At 41.3% G+C, this 18,467-nt stretch overlaps 6 protein-coding genes across 6 annotated transcripts; 1 reads left to right on the forward strand and 5 right to left on the reverse strand.

Annotated features, from left to right (window-relative positions):
* Positions 1-2,137: 2,137 nt before the first annotated feature.
* On the reverse strand, positions 2,138-2,873 carry ATC70_005990 (uncharacterized protein; the record flags this gene model as incomplete). The annotated part of the gene is made up of 2 exons (XM_064825272.1): positions 2,138-2,705; positions 2,767-2,873. The coding sequence occupies 2 exons, from the start codon at positions 2,871-2,873 to the stop codon at positions 2,138-2,140; spliced, it is 675 nt and encodes a 224-aa protein (XP_064680649.1).
* Positions 2,874-3,543: 670 nt separating this feature from the next.
* ATC70_005991 (uncharacterized protein) lies at positions 3,544-4,851 on the reverse strand (the record flags this gene model as incomplete). The annotated part of the gene is made up of 1 exon (XM_064825273.1): positions 3,544-4,851. The coding sequence occupies one exon, from the start codon at positions 4,849-4,851 to the stop codon at positions 3,544-3,546; it is 1,308 nt and encodes a 435-aa protein (XP_064680650.1).
* A 3,053-nt stretch (positions 4,852-7,904) lies between these two features.
* Positions 7,905-11,309, reverse strand: ATC70_005992 (uncharacterized protein; the record flags this gene model as incomplete). Its single annotated transcript, XM_064825274.1, has 1 exon — positions 7,905-11,309. The coding sequence occupies one exon, from the start codon at positions 11,307-11,309 to the stop codon at positions 7,905-7,907; it is 3,405 nt and encodes a 1,134-aa protein (XP_064680651.1).
* Positions 11,310-11,784: 475 nt separating this feature from the next.
* On the reverse strand, positions 11,785-13,287 carry ATC70_005993 (uncharacterized protein; the record flags this gene model as incomplete). Its single annotated transcript, XM_064825275.1, has 1 exon — positions 11,785-13,287. One exon carries the CDS (start codon positions 13,285-13,287, stop codon positions 11,785-11,787), a length of 1,503 nt encoding a protein of 500 aa, XP_064680652.1.
* A 726-nt stretch (positions 13,288-14,013) lies between these two features.
* Positions 14,014-15,083, reverse strand: ATC70_005994 (Thioredoxin domain-containing protein; the record flags this gene model as incomplete). The annotated part of the gene is made up of 2 exons (XM_064825276.1): positions 14,014-14,486; positions 14,546-15,083. 2 exons carry the CDS (start codon positions 15,081-15,083, stop codon positions 14,014-14,016), a joined length of 1,011 nt encoding a protein of 336 aa, XP_064680653.1.
* Positions 15,084-16,171: 1,088 nt separating this feature from the next.
* ATC70_005995 (uncharacterized protein) lies at positions 16,172-17,898 on the forward strand (the record flags this gene model as incomplete). Its single annotated transcript, XM_064825277.1, has 3 exons — positions 16,172-16,262; positions 16,337-16,938; positions 17,005-17,898. The coding sequence occupies 3 exons, from the start codon at positions 16,172-16,174 to the stop codon at positions 17,896-17,898; spliced, it is 1,587 nt and encodes a 528-aa protein (XP_064680654.1).
* Between the last annotated feature and the right edge of the window lie 569 nt (positions 17,899-18,467).

Here is an 18,467-nt window from a genome sequence, read left to right on the forward strand (position 1 = left end):
CAGTTTATTAAAATCAGACTTCTCACCTGTTCGCCATCACCAAAAAAAAAACATTTCAAGATTGACGTGTAACTATGAAGCTGACTTTTCTACAATGCTACACACCTGCACAAATGGGAACAATTTATATACGGGCAGATAGTGTACTTGCACTACCTCTAACTATGCTTAAGTATGCAAGAACAGCAAAATTTGGACGCATTTGAGTCGTGTTTTCTCATGTTAGACGCCGTTTTAGACCGCCAGAATAGCACCAAACAATTACTCTCAACTTGCACTTACTTTCTGACACCTTTGCTCAACTTTTTTGGGATTGCCAAAAATCGACCAAAAAGCATGAATGATACCTCATGATTTTCATCAAAAATCAAACGATCGAATTCTTCGCCCTGAAAACGAAAACTTCTACTATAGCATATATTATATCAAAATGTTACTACAAATCCAGGGCAGCCCCTAAAACTTTCTCTGTGAAATCTTAAGATGTAAAGTCTTGACATTTTGGTCAAAGACTTCAATTCATATTTTTAGGGATTGCTCAATAAGTTTTTGATAACTTCTAAGTTAATTAGCATCATTGGATGCGCCTCAAAAAGTACTCTTAAAAAGCATTAGGGGACATGTAGTGATTTTGTCAACTTTCCTAGTCGAATCTTACAAAATAGATGAAACAGATCGATTTTAAACAAAAACTGTCCAATTTGAAGCAGATATAGAAACCGGAGATTTAACCAGCTTTGGCCTGTGGTTGGTAATAACCGTAAAGCGTTCGTTACTATGAGATGCTTGTTGTGAAGTTGACAAGATATTTGAGAATTGAAAAGCACCGTACATTGCTCTTTTCAATGCATTTTGTTTTGGTGCACATTTTTATATCTGTTATATAGAGTAATCGTTGCAAATTGGGAATGCAATTGTGAAGCCTTATGTGATATGTAGAATTGCCACTCTATTCAAAATTGCGTTCAATTCATCAAATGTTTAATTAGTTAGAAACAGCAATTAACTACTTCTTCTGTAACTATACATCAATGAGGTTGATCTTTAACATTCTGTATTCAAGGTAACACGTTCAATCTTATCCTGTTGATGTAGCATGCCAATATAGCCACCGCTAAGAACTTTGTCTAACATGCTCATTGAACGTATTCAATAGCTTGATAGTTATCTCAAGAGCACTGTGCAAGGAGAAACGGGCATTCTATACAGGATTTTTTGATGAGAGCAAATGTTAGTTTTTTTTTTTTCTTTTGTGGTGTCTCCGACGATAATGATGATAATGAAGTAGCTTTTCAACCTCGCAATAAAGATAGCCATTAAGTCCAGCTATGGTTTAACACATATCGCAATGCTCAACAGAGGACGCCACATGCTTGTGTATTGTACATGGATCAGACATAGCTATACCCTCCGTTTCCCTTCATTAGTACATCAAACAAAAGCCTACTAAATGCAATTTTTATGCTCTCACAGGCCAGTTCTTGCTATTACCTTACATAAATGTCCATATTTGGGTGCTTCCGTCAAGTGTGGCAAGGTTGTCTTATTTGACCACACTCCCCGCTTGCTTTTGTTGAAAACAAAACTGTATATGAATATTGATGCATGATTGCGCACACCGGATAGCATATTGTGGAACTAATTCTATGAATTATCATTACATGGTTTAATTCAATTTGCACTTTGATGTGAGGGAAAATGCAGGGCCCTGTACTAATCTAGTAAAGATTAAGAAGCCATTAATCAGCTTTAATCGCACCTTGGTAATGGACTTGCAATATACTACAGCCTCGACACATTATTTGTAACTCATAGGCCAATGAGCCGAGTGTTGATCACTAATTGGTATCACTGAATAGCGGGGGATCTTTTTACCTTCCATCAAACTTATATACATTGCTGAAGTTTCTGCAAGGCGCAAAGAGTATTACAAACAACAACAAAAACCGAATTCATCCTCTTTTACTAATGAAACAAGAGAAATCAATTCACAATAAAATTTATTCATAATTATTATCATGTAGTAATCAAGTAGAACCCGTAAATAAATAGTAAATAAATAAATAGTATTTACAACACGTTCTTATCATTGACAGGTGTAAAAGAACTGTTCCAGACAAGTGATGGCACTTTGTTTTTATTCCTCAGGAGGGGTGATGGGAGGAGTAACCAACTGAGGTTGCTGAGCGGATGAAGGAAGGGCTGATTTCAATGCATCTTGTGGTGGTTGCTGCGAGTTCAATAACGACTGCATGCTTTCAACGACTTGATGGTCCTGTTCCGTCAGGGGAGGCGAGATGAGTTGTTGTTGCTGCTGTTGCTGGGCAGCAAACGCGCTGATGTCGTTGATATTAGAGGATGAAGAAAGAGGGTTGATGGTGATAGTGTATTCACGGGTATTGCTATGAGTGTTGGAGGCATCGGGAGCAACGTCTCCTTCCATGCTGGCAGATGACGCTAAGCTCTGAGCTAGTAATTCATCATTCACATTCAAGAGTGTTTGCAAATAATCGTGCGATGGTCCAGCATTTGTTTGCATCATGTGAAATAATGGCAGACTTTGTTTCTTGAGTATCGAGGATGAAGAAGGGTGTGTTGCAGAATAGGAAGAAGCAGATGATGACGGTTCGTGAGCTAGGTCGTCTTGTTGATCGCTGGAGGATGCATTTGACATGATGTCTCCCAGCCAACCAATTCCAGCGCCACTGTATCAAACACAAACATTTGAGTAACTATGTGTAGGTATATAGTTAGATTGAAGCGTACCTTTCCTCCCATTCTGCACCCATTCTTTTCATGACAAGCTCAAGACTTTCTCTTTGTTTTTCCAGTGCTTGTAAGCTCTCGTCATACTTTGATAAAGCATCATCCATTGCTGCTGTAAGCTTTGATTTTAGTGTTGATGTGAAAGTCCTTAATTTTGATTAGATACTTGAATAAGAGACAATGACGAAACAAAATGAGGAAGTTTGATTTTAATAGTGTTGCGAAAACAAAAGAAATTCTATTTTTCTTGTAGCGCTATTCGTTTGGCTTATTTGCTATATAGAAACTGACGATAATGAATAGATCTTCCAAATGTGAGATGTAAAAAGAAGAGTGAAAAGGATTGATGGAAAGAAAAACTTTTCATTTTATTTATATCAAACGGCAATTTGAGCAAGATTTCGATTTGGTTTCTAAATCAAGCATTTCTCTGCTACACCAGCTTGATGAATCAAACCAATAGAGGGTCGAAACAGTTCAAATTCTTCTAAAAAGCATTCTATCATCTTCGACAAACCTTCCAATTACAAGAGTTCCCAAGTTCTAGACCTCTGCACACCCTTAGACACTGCTTGTTTTAGGATTCGTCTACCCAATTCTTGGTCTGATTAAACTTTTCCTCTGCTTTTTACCATAAATATATCGCGATACATGGCTTTTCAACATTTGATTCGTTCAAATATTCTTGTATGTTTATATATAAAAGGCTTTATTTGATATAAATGAGAGTAACAAGATGCTTTAAAGAGTAATAGAATAGTAAAGAATAATAATGCCTTAATCAGTAGGTGCACTAAGAATGGTCTTGAGGAAATCACATCGACGTTCAAGCATGCCCAAGAAGCCATGCATTTGATCACGATCCATCTGAAGCAACAGGGATACAAAACGAGTGTCTTCAGCTTCGAGGCCAGCCAATGGAGTAGCAGAAGGTGACAAAGCAGGTGTGCAAGGCGTTGTTTCTGTAGTAGTAGCAGCAGCGGTAGAAGCAGTGGCTTCCACAGCAGGTGACACAGGGCTTATCATGATAATATCTTGATCCACTTGCTCTTGCTGTTGTTGCTGTTCTTCCTCTTCAGATTCTTCTTCCTCGGCATTCCAATCACGACGACGTCTTTGAATGGTAGTCTTGCGCATTTCAGCGGGACGATCACGATGATGAAGCTTGGCATATAGACCACACGCGTTGCAGACAGGCTCGCCACGTTCATTCTTGCGCCAGAGAGGTGTTTGTGTTTGATGACAATTAGCACATTCTTGTCCAGATTCCAACACAGTAGGCTCAGAGGCTTGTTCAGTAGGTGGTGAGGGAGGCAAGATGGTGGCATTGGAGACAGCAGGACTTGAGGTAGCAGTGCTACTTACAGACTCGGCCTTGGTGTTGTTGATTGTCATGGGCAGCACACGTTCACAAGCATAAGGATGAGCACGGATGGTATGCGTCTTGTTTCTGACGTGAAGAGGACGATGACAGTTATATTGCTTGTAATATAAACCACATGCATTGCAGAGAGAATGCTGTCTATCAGGGGTTCTACGCCAAAGAGGAGTCTTAGTGACCTTGCAGTTGAAGCATTCCAACTTGCGTGCAGGACGTGTTGACTTTTGAGTGGTAATCTTGATGGACATGGTAGATTGACCTTGGAGATGATTCTTCTTGGATGGACGGGACTTCAAGCATTGTTGTTGTTCCTGTTGTTCCTGTTGTTCCTTGGGACTAGCATCATCAGAAGCAGCAATGTGTTGTTGTTGGTCCAACTGAACAAAGTTATCAAATTGGCACATGTCCATGGCAGGCATTGTGGTAGGAGAATTTAAGAGATCATCCAGGAAACCATCTTGAAGCAAAGCAGTTGGAGGGCTGTCCAATGTCTCAGAAGCAGATGAGCCAGGAGATGAAATAGGAGAGTTGTACACTGAAGTAAGCAATTGGTCCAAAGAAGGGTCCTTGAATAAATCAGTGAAAAGAGCAGTGTCTTCAGAAAAAGGCTGAATCTGCTGTTGTTGTTGATGAGAATGCAACTGCTGGAAAAGCAGAGGATCCTGAAGCGCTTGTTGGGATTGTTGATAATTGTTGTAATTCATAGTTGATAATGTATTGTTGCTTGAAGCACTAGACATTGGTGAGTTGTTTGTTGTTGTACTGGGTTGTGTAATAGTTGATAATTGATTCTGATATTCTTGTTTCTGTTTCAATCTACGTCGTTTCCTACGTGCTTTCCATTGAACATGTAATAATAGGCCATTTTGACTTTGATTTAACTTTTTTTTTTACTTTTTTTTTTATAAAGTATTTAAAGGGTCGAGAAGTGGGAGATTAAAAGGTGGTAGCGTACATTTCTTACTGTCAAATGTACACTTGTGGGGATAAAAAATAGGTAGTTTTTTAAAAGGGTTTCAGGAGTTTATATAAAAAAGAATAAGAGAAGAGAACTGATGGTAAAAACACAAAGAAGATGTTTGTGTTTTGCTTGCAAAAGAAGTGTAGTGTGGGGGGGGGGGGGGGTTTCCTTGATAAAAAAAAAGGTTATAAAGGAGAAAAAAAAGAAGAGAAATACATGTAAACGGGGAACCACCCTTTTATGTCTTTTTCTGCAATGACTCATGATGGGACTGACTGGTGGTGGCGGAGAAACGACGACATGGCCATTTGAACTTTATGACAAATGATCCATGTTTGTCTATATATGCCAGCATATCAAAAGTCAGGGTATCTTAATGAGATTACATTGCTTGCCAGCTTGACCTTGATCTGGCTATTGAAACTTTCAGTTTACTCAAATTTTCTCAATATTCATGGTGTGTTTCAAACGCACTAGGGTAAGATGTGCCAGGATGGTATGTTTGATTTGTTTCACATGTGGACTAATACAGCCAACCTTTCCATTTGAAGATAGCCAAAAATCATCTCATTGGGTATACGTTAATTATCGCTCCAATCAAACAAGCCATTCCTTTGCAACCATATAATAGATCTCCATTTCTTCGGACTAGATTTTGATAATCTATTTTTTTTTGTTATCAATGTGTAACGGGTATATTATTTTGACTAAGTGAAAATAGAAATGGAGCTATAATTTGTAGTAAAGAAGAAGAAGAGGGGAAAGAAAATGAGAATCCCAAAAAAATTGGGCCGTTTTTATATATGCTCAATTAGAGTTATACAAGGGAAGATGATGATAATCTACAATCAAGATGGATTGTTCAAAAAAAGTAAAATTAATACTGATGTAAACCATGTCTTTTTAAGAAAATCATCCTGATTCTGCCTGTACTTGGGCATTTACTGATGCTACCAAATCGACGCCATGACAAACGCAAGAGAGCAAAAACCCAGTTTCAGGTTGACTGACGCTGCAAAAGTATCAAAACTTGGAGAGTTAGAGGTCAGTTACAAAACTGATGTCGTTTATACACTACGAGTTAAATGCCGCTGGACAATCTTGCTTGCATCGCATCAGGAATTTAGAGCAAAAGCCTTGCTGGAATGCTGGGGTTTTCATGATCTCGTGTCGAGGATAAATGAATTCCATTTGCTGGCAGTTTTCTAATGCTTCTTCCATTAAGCTATCTTGTTCATCATCAGGACTAGCAGCTACCTTGAATTGCACTGGAGACAGCATGCTATCATTCGTCTCCACCTACAGCTTCTTCTTTTTCCCAACTAGTACTGGTTGCTGCTCAACTTTTGAGAGCAGCTTCTCGTAGATCATCGCGCTCACATCTTTTTTATTGCAACGACACATTGCCTCTCTTGCTGAGCAGTTGGCGGAAAATGCTTCTATTGTTTCATCCTGACTATGTTTGAAAATATGTAGATAATTATCGATAATTGTATAGTGACGCTCGTAAAACTAGGTACCATAGCTGAACACAGCTCTCAATGAATTCTGAACAATGTTCAGAGAGCTTCTCTTTAGCCTACAGTCAATGATGATCAATCTTTCTGGCGGCTATGCCAATACCACAAACCTACATCTTCTTCAATGTTCTTTTTCGAACCTTCTCTGGTCTCTGATGTATGCACAAGACTCACAACTGAAAGCAAGATGATACACCAGTGTAAACGCATTTGAACAAAACAAATGGAATAAAGAATCAGTATTTACCTGTACAATGTAGCAGCATTTCTTATATTACAGAATGTGTTTATATTAATATTAGATGATATTGAAATCTACAAGAACATAATAATGCATCTAATCCAACACTTGGTAACATTGATCTATATGAGGGCTTGATCGCAGCGAAGCGAAGGTGCAAAACCATAGTATTCAAGCAGCAAATTCGGGTTATCATTTCCATTGTAAATAAGCTTACCAGCAACATATCGCATCAAAATTTGCATGAATCAGCTCTACCGAAATCAGTATGCCTTCTGTTCGAATTAGAAGTTGCATAGGCTGCAGGACTGTCCTTCCAGAAGATTATAGCTACTAAAGACGTGATTCATGCCGTGTAAATAAACTCTATAAAGCAATACATAACCAAATCTGACAGTTTTCAAGCCTTCGTATCTTGATATGTAGACCTTTCTGAGCCACCGGAATGACGCCAAACAATTGTACATGAATAGTAGTAACTTCCTGATACCTTTGCTCAACGTTTTGGGTTAAAAAAAAATATGGCCAAAAATCGACTAAAAAGCATGAGGGGTACCTCATGGTTTTCATCGAAAATCAAACGATCGCATTTTTCACCTTGAAAATGAAGACTTTTACTATGGTATATATCATATCAAAATGTTTCTCTCGATCCAAGGCAGCCTCTGAAACCACTTTTATGAGGCTTTCATATGCAAAATCTGACTATTTTCGCTAAAAACCTTATTTCAATTTTTATTAAATTGCTCAATAATTTCAGTCAAAACACCTATTACAATCAGCACCATTGGAAGCGCCTTGAAAAGTACTTCAAGAATGTATTAGGAAGCGTAGGATGATCATTATAGTTTATATAGTCGAATATCATGAAAAGAATTTTTTTTTTTTTTTTTAAATTGTGTTTATTGATTGAGCCGCGTACACTAAGAGTAATAGGTCAGAGTGAAGAGGCGGGTGCAATTGAGAAATGAAAAAAATATAAATATAAATGGAAACTAAACTAAACTAACAAAAGGAACTATCTAACTATCTAAATTACAAGAGGGAATGGATTTGATCTTCATCCACTGTCTGTCGGACAGTGGAGTGGATATGTACCAGAATCGCCTCAGGGACAAAGATAGTGCCGTCAAAAACAAAGCGCATATGGGCTAGCCATATTTGAGACAGGGTGATGAGTAGGATTCTGTATGGATGGATGCCTTTGACTTGGGAGTACCAGATATCTGAAAAGTCCAGGGACAGAAGAGCCTCTTTGATGTCAGTGATGGACGTGGTGGGCCATAGGAACTCAAAAATGACGCCTTGCCATACCTTTTCTTTGGATGGACAGTCAAAGAGCAGGTGGCTGGCAGTTTCATTGGGAGACAAGCAGACAGGACAATTGTGGGACTCGAAAAATGCAGGCATCATGTAGTGTAATCTGCTTCTAGAAGGGATACAGCCTGCGATGAATCGGTATATCACATTACGTTGAATGTAGGTAAGAGACAGGGACCAAAAGAATTTCCAATTAGCAGCAGAGACATTTTGCAAGACCAAGGGCTGTTCCACCGACGACAGTACAGACAGACGAAATGTTTTGGCGGAAGCCTGAGCGTTTCTAAGAGATTGGCCATCGTGCAGACAAAATTGATCCACCAGCGGCGCAAAAGAGACTCCAGGATCTACTACAGGGGCTGGATTACACACTGGGAGGAAGTAGGGCTGGAATTTAAGAGTGCCAGATGCGAGGCCTCTGAACACTGTTGAAGGAGCTCTCTTCCACCTGAGGAGGGAAGGGTCACGAGTGTCTCTCCAATGTACAAAGTTAAGCCGGGCATCGTACTGAAATACATCAGAAACCATCATCTCTTTGACTTTAAGAGGAACAACCAGTGAGGAGGATGGAGGAACATAGAAAGCCGCCTGTAATGGAAGAGCCATGGCAGTTGCAGAATTGATCGGTGCCGCATCAAACAACTTAGGAAGATAGTCAACTGTACGATATAACATATCGACAGTTCCCGTGCGTTGCTTTTTCAACCCCTTAGTACGACGAGCAGAGGGAAATAGCAGCGGGATTTGATGGTGGGGGTAACCATTAACATTGCGAATGTGGTAGCTTAAGAGGTACGACACAGGATGGGAATCTATGACATCTTGATCTTGAACCAGTATTGGGTGGAGCCAACGAAAATACAAAGCTGAAGCTTGTATTTGGATGTCTACAACACCGAGACCACCTTTGTCCTTTGGTAGAGTCCACACCTTCCAAGGGATGACGGGGAAGATGTTTCTTCTCAAGAACTGAATAGCCAGAGAACGCAGCTGCTTGAAGTCAGCTTGAGTCAAAGGCGTAACACGCAGGATGTACCATAGCTTGGAGAGCAAAAGAGAGTTCAGCACTGTAGCCTTTCCAACGACCGACAGGGAGCGACCAGAATGAATCTGGATGGCAGTTTTGATCTTTGTTACCAAAGCACCCATAAAGTGAACTCGCTGAATCCTACTTTGGACGAGAGGAAATCCCAGATAGGTCAACGGTTCATCGTCCTCAACAGAATGGAGATGTGTGATACCCATTTGTGATAATGGACCATCCCACATATCCCATGTATCCCGACCAGACACTGAAAAGGCTTCCACCTTGGCATTATTGAATTTGGCGTTGGAGGCAGCACAGTAACGAGCCATATGGAGCTGTAACCGAGTCAAATCATTGGAGTCATGGATAAACACCAAAGCGTCATCAGCATAGCACAGGAGTTTTGTTCGTGCAGTACCCATCAAGTAGCCTTGAAATTGGCGATCATGCAGGATTGCAAGCAGAAAAGGTTCAAATGCCAAGTTGTACAGTACAGGAGAGAGAGGATCCCCCTGCTTCAAGCCTCGAAGTTTCGCCACTTCAGTTGACAGATGGCCATTGATGTTGATACGTATGAGGTTGTCACCCATCAACTTGGAGATACACTTGATAATAGGGCGAGGAAACCCAAATTTCCCCAATACCTTCCTCAAATATTCCAAGTTCACCCGATCGTATGCCTTTTCTTGATCCAGAAGAAGACCGATGTCATAATCCAAAGTGTTAAAGGAAGGATCATTTTCCTGTTGTTCAGCGATGGACCATTTCCGTTGAGCATCTTCCATTAGGAGCTGGCAGATCATTCCATTTTCAGCAATGAATCGACCAGGAATAAACCCAAGCTGATGTCGGCTGATCAAGTTGGAAGAGACTTCCATGATTCGACGGTTGATATTGCGAGTGAAGAGCTTGTAGTCTGAATTAGCCAGAGACAGAGGACGGTAGTTCTTCATTTCAGCTGGATCGCCTTTCTTGTAAAGCAGACACATGACGGATTCGTTCCAAGATGGCGGGAACTTACCCTTCTTTAAAGCTTCATTGTAGACTAATTGGATGAGATCATGGAACGGTGGAAATTTCATTACCAAGTACAGGATTTCATAAGGTAATCCATCAGGTCCAGGACTACTCAAACGACGAGTCTGCTTGCTATCGGTCAAGAGTTCCTCCACATCAATCGGCATCATCAATGATTCCTGCTGCTCGCTGTTGAGCTTCAAATGACCTGGGATGTTGCGAATTATAACACTGAGGGAGGTTGAATCCAGAGCCTCCGGTGTGAACAGTGAGGTGTAAAAGTTGGTAGCAATGTTGGAGATGCTAGGTTGATCTTGACATAGATCGCCAGTTGTAGGGTTCCTGAGTTCCACAATTGAACGACGATTTTCTCGAGACACCACAGAGCGCTTCAGGAAGCCTGGAGATTTCTCACCATGTTCCCGCCAAAATTTTCCTGCCTTCAAGATCTCTATTTCTGCAAGAGAGTGCTGGAGAGATTGAATCTGTTGATTAACCGTGTCCAAGCCTTGAAACACCAAGCCTCTTGTCTTCTTATGCCGCATCATCTTGTTTCTCTTTGATAGCAGTCGGTGTAGCTGTTGTTTCCGCCAGTTCAAATCCTCCATTTGATACTGTTTGATAAACATCTTTACTTCGGCTTTGATCCAATCCCATTGTTGTTGGGGAGTGGAGAAACGCTTGATTTCTGCCAGACGCGCCTCACTATCAATGAGGAATTCTGCCAATGCCTTCCTAAATGTTTTGTTGCAAGCCAAGAACGGATTTGCCTTCCAGTTACCAGGGCCACGGCCATTCGCATCTTGATATCGAAAAGAGAATCCCAAGAGTTCATGGTCGGTCCAGGCAGGAGACAGATACTGCTGGTTGGTGCTAGTGACTAGATGATGGGCGTTTGAACTACAAAAGATGTAATCCAGAATCCCTGAATTGCTTCCACTATGCCATGTGTTGTGTTTGTCTTCCCCAAAAACGTCAATAAAGTAATCATCGAGTAGATCGGTCCATTCTACTGGTGCACTGGTGAGGGTGCCATCGACTCGACGATCCTTGTACTGGTAGTTGAAGTCTCCCATGATAAAGACGGTGTTTGTTGTAGTAGTAATAGTTTCTTTGACAATTTGTGTGCCAATGAGTTCTGAATAGAACGCTGATCGGTCGGTGTGAGCGGACGCACGACCGTAAATATTAAGTATTGTTGCTATTGGTGGTGAATTGGGTGAATTTTCCAGGTCTCGAGTAAGATGAAGGGAAGCCAAGATAAATCGACCCCCATCAATGCCTTCTGAGATGTGTTTGAGTGAGTAATGAGTGTTGAGGGAAATGATGCCGCAATGTTGAGTCCAAAGACTCGACTTGCAAGTAAATTGAGTGTTGAGTATGTCTATAAATGTGTTGTCTGTTGCATGTGTTTCTTGAAGCACTAAGATGTCATATCCTAATGTTCGAAGATATCTAATAAATTGTTGTCTTTTTTTGGTGTTATCTGTTTTTTTTAGGCCACGGCAATTGAGGGTGGCTATTTTCACTGTATTTTGCTGATTAATCATATTAATGTTGGGGAGGTGAAGGAGGGCCTGTCAAGCCGAGTTGATGTCCAGTCTCTACTTCATTAGATGCAGCTTGTTGTTTGGCAGAACTAACATCATCCGCGCCATTAAATTTACCGATCTTCTTCGCAGGGCGTTCAGGGCGCTCCTCTCGTTCATTAGCAGAATGGGTAGAAGAGTCGTACATGATAATATCATTGGAAGCCCCTTTCCCATCGACTTCTTTAACTTGGAGTTTTGGAAGATCATCCATTTGAACATCTCTATCAACTACCTGCTTTCTAGCACCTGTTTGACTATCAGCGTCACCTTGAGTGCTACCTTGCTGGGTAGCAGTAGTTCGATTATCGGAATCACCTTGGGAACCACCAGATGCAACATCCTGGCCTTTTCCTTGGGCATTACCTTTGTTTCCAACTGGAGCACCACCAGGAGTTACTTTGGAGCCACCCTGAGTACCCTTTTTACCCTCTTTGGCCACCTGAGAGCCCTTTCGGGGTTTGGCAGGAGTGTTTTCCACCGCACGGACCTTGTTTGGGCTGTCATTGCGACTGCAGTTCTTCACCACATGTCCAGTTTCATTGCAATGATGGCAGCGGACCCACTTCTTGTAGTCAGGACAATCAGCCCGACAGTGTTCAGAGCTCTGACAATTACGACAGAAAGCCGGCATTTGATCCCATTGGAGTAAAACTTTTCTTTGATCCGAAGCTGTCAAATCCCAGACAATGACACGACTGAGTTTCTCCAAATGGCGATGACCAGGGCAAGATTTCCCAACGGGATGTAACTCTTGACATTCATAACCAGGGCTGGAAGGAACCGTTAGATTAAGTGTAGCATAACCTTCTCCTTGATAGATCCCATCAGTTCTCGAGATGCCGTGATCCAAGACATCCCCGAACGCAGAAAGTCGGGCAGCCATTTCCTCCTTCAACTGAAGGGCCGGCAAGAAAGGAAGATTCTCCAGGGTCAGTTTCACAATCGTAGCATCAGCATGGTACGAGGCAAACCCTTTCACAAAGGTGCCATCCTCTAGAGTGATACCTTCTTCAATGAGAGTCTTACGACCTTCGCTGTTGGGCAGCCACATGGTTTCCAAGAAGGCATGGTTGAGGTAGTGTCGAGGTTGTTTCCGGTATCCAAGAAATTCTTCATACATGTCTTCAGCATTAGAGGCTTCGTTGAATTGAAGAAGAGCCTTGTTCAAGAGATTGCGATCCTTGATAGGTGTCAGATCGATGAAGACGGAATCCTGTTCCACGCCTTTGAGGAATGGACGGATAACCGCCTGAGGAGGTGGCGAAGTATCCCCATTGATGGCCTGTTGCGAGGCCTCTGCTTCCGTTACAGGTCGTTTGACGATAGTGGGATTGAAAGAGACGATGGATTGTTGTTGTCTGTTGTTCCCTTTGCGGCGTGAGTTAACCACATGAGTCCACAACAGTGGAGCCGCAGTGTCAGCTTGCGAGGAACGTTGATGTACTTGACTAGTGTCTGACATGCGAAAAGGGATGACAAAGTAAAATGATGAAAAGAATTAAAGAAGTCGAAAAATAACAAAATCTGTCCAATCTTGAAAAGAAAAAATAAACTGAGTTTCAATTAATTTTAGCGGAGGGCGCTGCTGCTGGCTGGCCCATACGCCTTTTTGATGATGACAATGATGATGGCAATGATGATTGCAATGCTGATCAAATGGGGGTTATGGAATTCAAAGGATAATTACTTACCTCAAATACTTTTTTTGGGAGCTTTTCCTCTTGAAGGTATCTTTTGCAATGACAATATCTCAAAAAAAAGTCGCTGTAGGTCTTACACAAGTCCCGTATTCACTTATGACCAGCTTTATGTCGCCATCTTATTAAGAGCACCAGCAGCAGTGAATGGTACGACAATTCTACTATCAGAAAATTGAAATAGTGGTTTACAAATGCTGCATAAAACTTGAAGTTTCTTTCACAGCGTCTCAAATAATAAGCTTCGTTTGATATCAGTGTATAACCAAAAAGGGTGCTGAGGGATATATCACCTCTTCTCCTCCTCCAGGCTCTGATATAGCCTTTCTTTTACTAACTAATAATAATAAATTATTTAAAATCTACTTGATATACCAAATATTTATTGTATCTGATTTAAATATCTTTGGCGAGAGCCCGCAAGGCGACGCCGACATCGAGCGTAGCAAGATAGATCGGCTAGTTACATGATATTGAAATCTACCCATTCGTTATTCTGATTTATCGTCATCATCATCATCTGCATCTCTTGTCTCTAGCCCTTCGATGAATCCGTCATCTTCCACATCGCTCGATTTCTCTGCGTCTAAACGCTTCTTTTTCTCGGCAAGTTTAGCCAGCATCTTTTTGGCTGTGTTAAACACGCCTTGTGTAGGTGCACCACAGGCGAAACATTTGGGTGATTTTTGATAGTTCTTGATGGCGCATGTCTCACAGAAATAGTGGCCGCATCGGGTCACCACAGGATTTTTAAATTCTTGACGACAGATCAAGCAGGCAAAAGGGAGCTCCTCATCATCTGAATCGTCAGAAATGGCATATTTGTTTGCATCTGCCGATTCTCCAAATCGTGTGTTGTTTTTCGATGCTTCTTCCCATTCCTTCTCTAACTGCCAACCCGTCTTGTAGTCTCCACGATCATGCAAAAAGATACAAGTATCACCATAGCCACAAAAGCCAGTTTCTAACAAAGCCAAATGAGTCTATCATCCACTTGCCCATCATGCCAATGCAAACACTCACCTTTATAGTCTTTGCAAATATCAGGCTGATAATCGAATCGTTGAGTCACTCTCAAATTAGCAGGTGCACGTTGAGGTCCAACCGACATTTTGGCATTTAACACATCCTTCTTTTTGGCAGGTCCTCCCTTCTTACTATCCAACTCCTTCTTTTCCAACTCCCATTCTGTATCGTATCGGGTAGCAGCATCATCTTTTTTGGTGGTGGCTGAACGGTCTGCTGCGTATTGAACCCCAATACCACCTGCCTCATCATTATCGTCGTCATCGTCATCCAGATCACTTCCCTTCTTCACTCGTCTCTTACGAGTGCTTTGTACGAATGGATTTGCTCCAGTCTTGCGGCTTTTGGTTACTACTTCAGATACAACGGCTCCACCCTGATCATCATCATCGTCTGAATCATTGCCATCATCGTCAGAATCTGCCTTCACAGGAGCCTTGCGTTTGCGAATGTTCTTTTTGGATGATCTCTTTTTGAAAAATGTAACATTCTCATCTTTGCTTGTTACTGGTATAATATCTTCTGATGTTGACATGTTTGCGTTTGTTTCTAGTATTATTATTATTGAGAAAGAAGAGAAAATGAAAAAGTTTTTGTACTGCGAGTTTGCTTTAATAGCATTGCTAACAACCGAAGGACCTAGTAAAATAATGCCTGTCACGAAGGCACTGCATTATTCATAAAGTTGACACAGATTCATGGAATTCTAGAGAATACAATGACAGCTTAGCAATGCGTATTCACTCTAGTAAATGCAAAATCTAGTGCTCTATACGATGATATAGATTTTACTTCAAAAATATAGTGCAAAATATAGTAATTTGGCATCCAGTGTCCAAGCAAAAGTCAAATTCTCTGGTACCAAATTTCCTCCATCTTATCTAACTTGTAAATGCCCATCTTTAGCATGAATTTGAGATCCATTCAGTTTTTCTTACGGTCACTCATGCTTTTTCGATGATTTTATTAAGTAGTTGTGGCAGGAGAGCTTTGTATGCATATGGCAGCGTAAAACTATCTAGTATCAGTAAAAATGTGCATCTCAAAGCATGAATTTTGTGCTTTTTCCGTTACAAAATGGCTAAACACCCGAGACAACGTGGGTCTAATGGCCACATCTCTTGATGATTACATGTGGGGTTCATCTCCCAGAGGTGGAAGAAGAACGAGGTTTTGAGGGAAATAGCTTCAAAAGATGGTAAATGGGCTCGCAAATGTAATATCTGCAGGTGTACTATAATCCGTAGCGCCTGTTGATGAGAGAGCCAATAAGCTTCGCAGTACTGTGATGATCTACATACTTTAATGAGGTTTTTCTGGGAAAAGACGGTAATCTTGCTTGCTTGAAAGCCTCAATTAGCTACTAGGCTGTGCCATGTATTGTAATGACATGATGAAAGATAATCCAACAAATCTACATCATAACAGCATTATTAATCAGTATAGGCTATTGCATCAAATGAATAATCCAATGGCGTTCGTTTTCAAATGGCGTCATTTTGCTCGCTTTTGTGTAGTTGATGCGATCATGAAGTTTTTTAAACTTGAATTTACCTTGTTCTTTCTCTTTTTCCTTTCTTTTCTGTGCGTTTCATTCTTTTACAGATATATCCTATACTTGACATGCGTTCTACATTAGCACTGGTTCGAGCATCATACTCGCATTCTATCAAGACAGCGTCAATTCGCCCCATGTTGAGCTTGAGTCAACGAGGTAAGCATAACCGAGTAAAATGGTGGGTACAAATGGAAGGACGCATACTGAACAGATTGCCGCTCATCCTACAGGCATTCACAACCAAACCAAAGTCGAAAGTGCATCATGCTCTATCAGCAATTCAGCCACTTCCTCCAATCCACCTTTATCCTTCCCCTGTATCGACAAATTAAACTCACGTACAATGGAACTTGACAGCGGACCTGAACCCAGTTATGACAATATCGTTACTGGATACGAGAAGTTTGAGTATCCTCATCCATTTCTGCTTGATCACGGAGGTATTTTACCCAAGTTTGATATTGCGTACGAGACGTGGGGCACATTGAACGAGAAGAAGGACAATGCCATTTTGATCCACACTGGCCTCTCTGCTTCATCTCACGCCAAATCACATGCAAAAAATACAAAGCCTGGATGGTGGGAAGACTTTATCGGTCCTGGTGCCAATATCGATACCAACAAATTCTTTGTTATTTGTACAAACGCTATCGGTGGTTGTTATGGTTCCACTGGGCCTAGCTCCATTGATCCCGCTGATGGAGACCGCTATGCAACCAGATTTCCCATTGTCACTATTTTCGACATGATCAGAGCTCAATTCAAGCTGTTGGATCATCTTGGCATTGAGAAATTGCATGCAAGTGTGGGCAGTAGTATGGGTGGTATGCAGGTAGAGTAATTGTTCAAGTGGAGCAACAATACGGTATATGACTAACGTTTTGGCTGGTACATTTAGTCTATTGCTGCTGCAAAATTGTTTCCAGAGCGTGTGAAAAGACTCATTTCGATTTCAGCTTGTGCAAGATCACATCCTTACTCCATTGCTCTTCGCCACACACAGCGTCAAGTCTTGATGGCTGATCCTAATTGGAACAAGGGCTTTTACTACAAGAGTATTCCTCCTCACGTAGGCATGAAACTTGCTCGAGAGATCGCCACCATCAGTTATCGTTCTGGACCTGAATGGGAGCTTCGATTTGGTCGTAAGAGAGCTAATGAGAACCAGTCTCCCGCTCTGTGCCCTGATTTCTTGATCGAGACTTACTTGGATCACCAAGGCGAGCGATTCTGTTTGCAATACGACCCCAATTCACTCTTGTACATTTCAAAGGCTATGGATATGTTTGATATGTCTCGTTCAGAAATGGAGAAGCTGCAAAACCAGAGGGAACACAATTTACCTAAAGTAGAAGAGATCTTGAAGCGTCGTCAGCAACTCGAGCGCCCTGAGGAGGAGGATGCCCGTATTATGGCAGAGGCTTGTAGATCTGTGATGGGAACGCAATCGGCATTGGAGGGCAAGCAGGAAAAGGAGGAACAAGTGCCAAAGAAGTCAGCTGGAAAGAAGAGATTGACCACACTCTCCTCTGATCCTGCAACGCAGGATTTAGTGGAAGGCATGAAGGGCATCACTATGCCTACCTTGGTGTTGGGCGTTCAATCTGACATCTTGTTCCCTGTGTGGCAGCAAAAGGAGATTGCTGAATGCCTTCGTGCTTCTGGAAACAACCGAGTTACCTATTACGAACTGGATGCCATGTTTGGCCATGATACATTTTTGATTGATCGAGTGAGCGTTGGTGGTGCTATCAAGGGCCATCTCGAGTTATTGGACGAAGACACTGCCTAAAATCACTTGTAGTTTTACTATTTATGTACTTATATTCCCCTTATTTATCATCACTTAGAATAAAAGCAAATTAACAAGCAACTCTGTGGCACGAAAAATCCTAATATACAGGTCATTGTTCTCTGTATGTAGCTACTACTAAATGTCTGATGTTACTTTTTTATATATGGGATTTCAACTTGCTCGTGTGCATTTCCTCCTGTACAATTGCTGAGCACATTTGCCCAAAACGATAGCAGCCGTATGCCCTTTTAATGTATCATTTATACATCACAGAATGCCATACTATATTCCATGAAAAATCACATTACCACGTCGAAAGAATTCAGAGAAGAACGAGTAATTCCATCGTTTGCACAATGCAGAAGACGTGGCTATATCAACATGCCTGAATACATGAAAATAAATACAAAGTACCCGCAATTCAACAGTATTGTAATTGAATACCGTCCATGTTACATCTTCAGCCTTATTTTTAGCTACAAAATGCCTCGTTTTTTGGAGAGCTGAATACAAACGGGACATTGCTGCATGAAGCAAGTGACTCTAACACGGTAATTGTGTTCCCT

Source organism: Mucor velutinosus (genome assembly GCF_035048745.1).
Source record: "Mucor velutinosus strain NIH1002 chromosome Unknown tig00001544, whole genome shotgun sequence".
Taxonomy (NCBI): domain Eukaryota; kingdom Fungi; phylum Mucoromycota; class Mucoromycetes; order Mucorales; family Mucoraceae; genus Mucor; species Mucor velutinosus.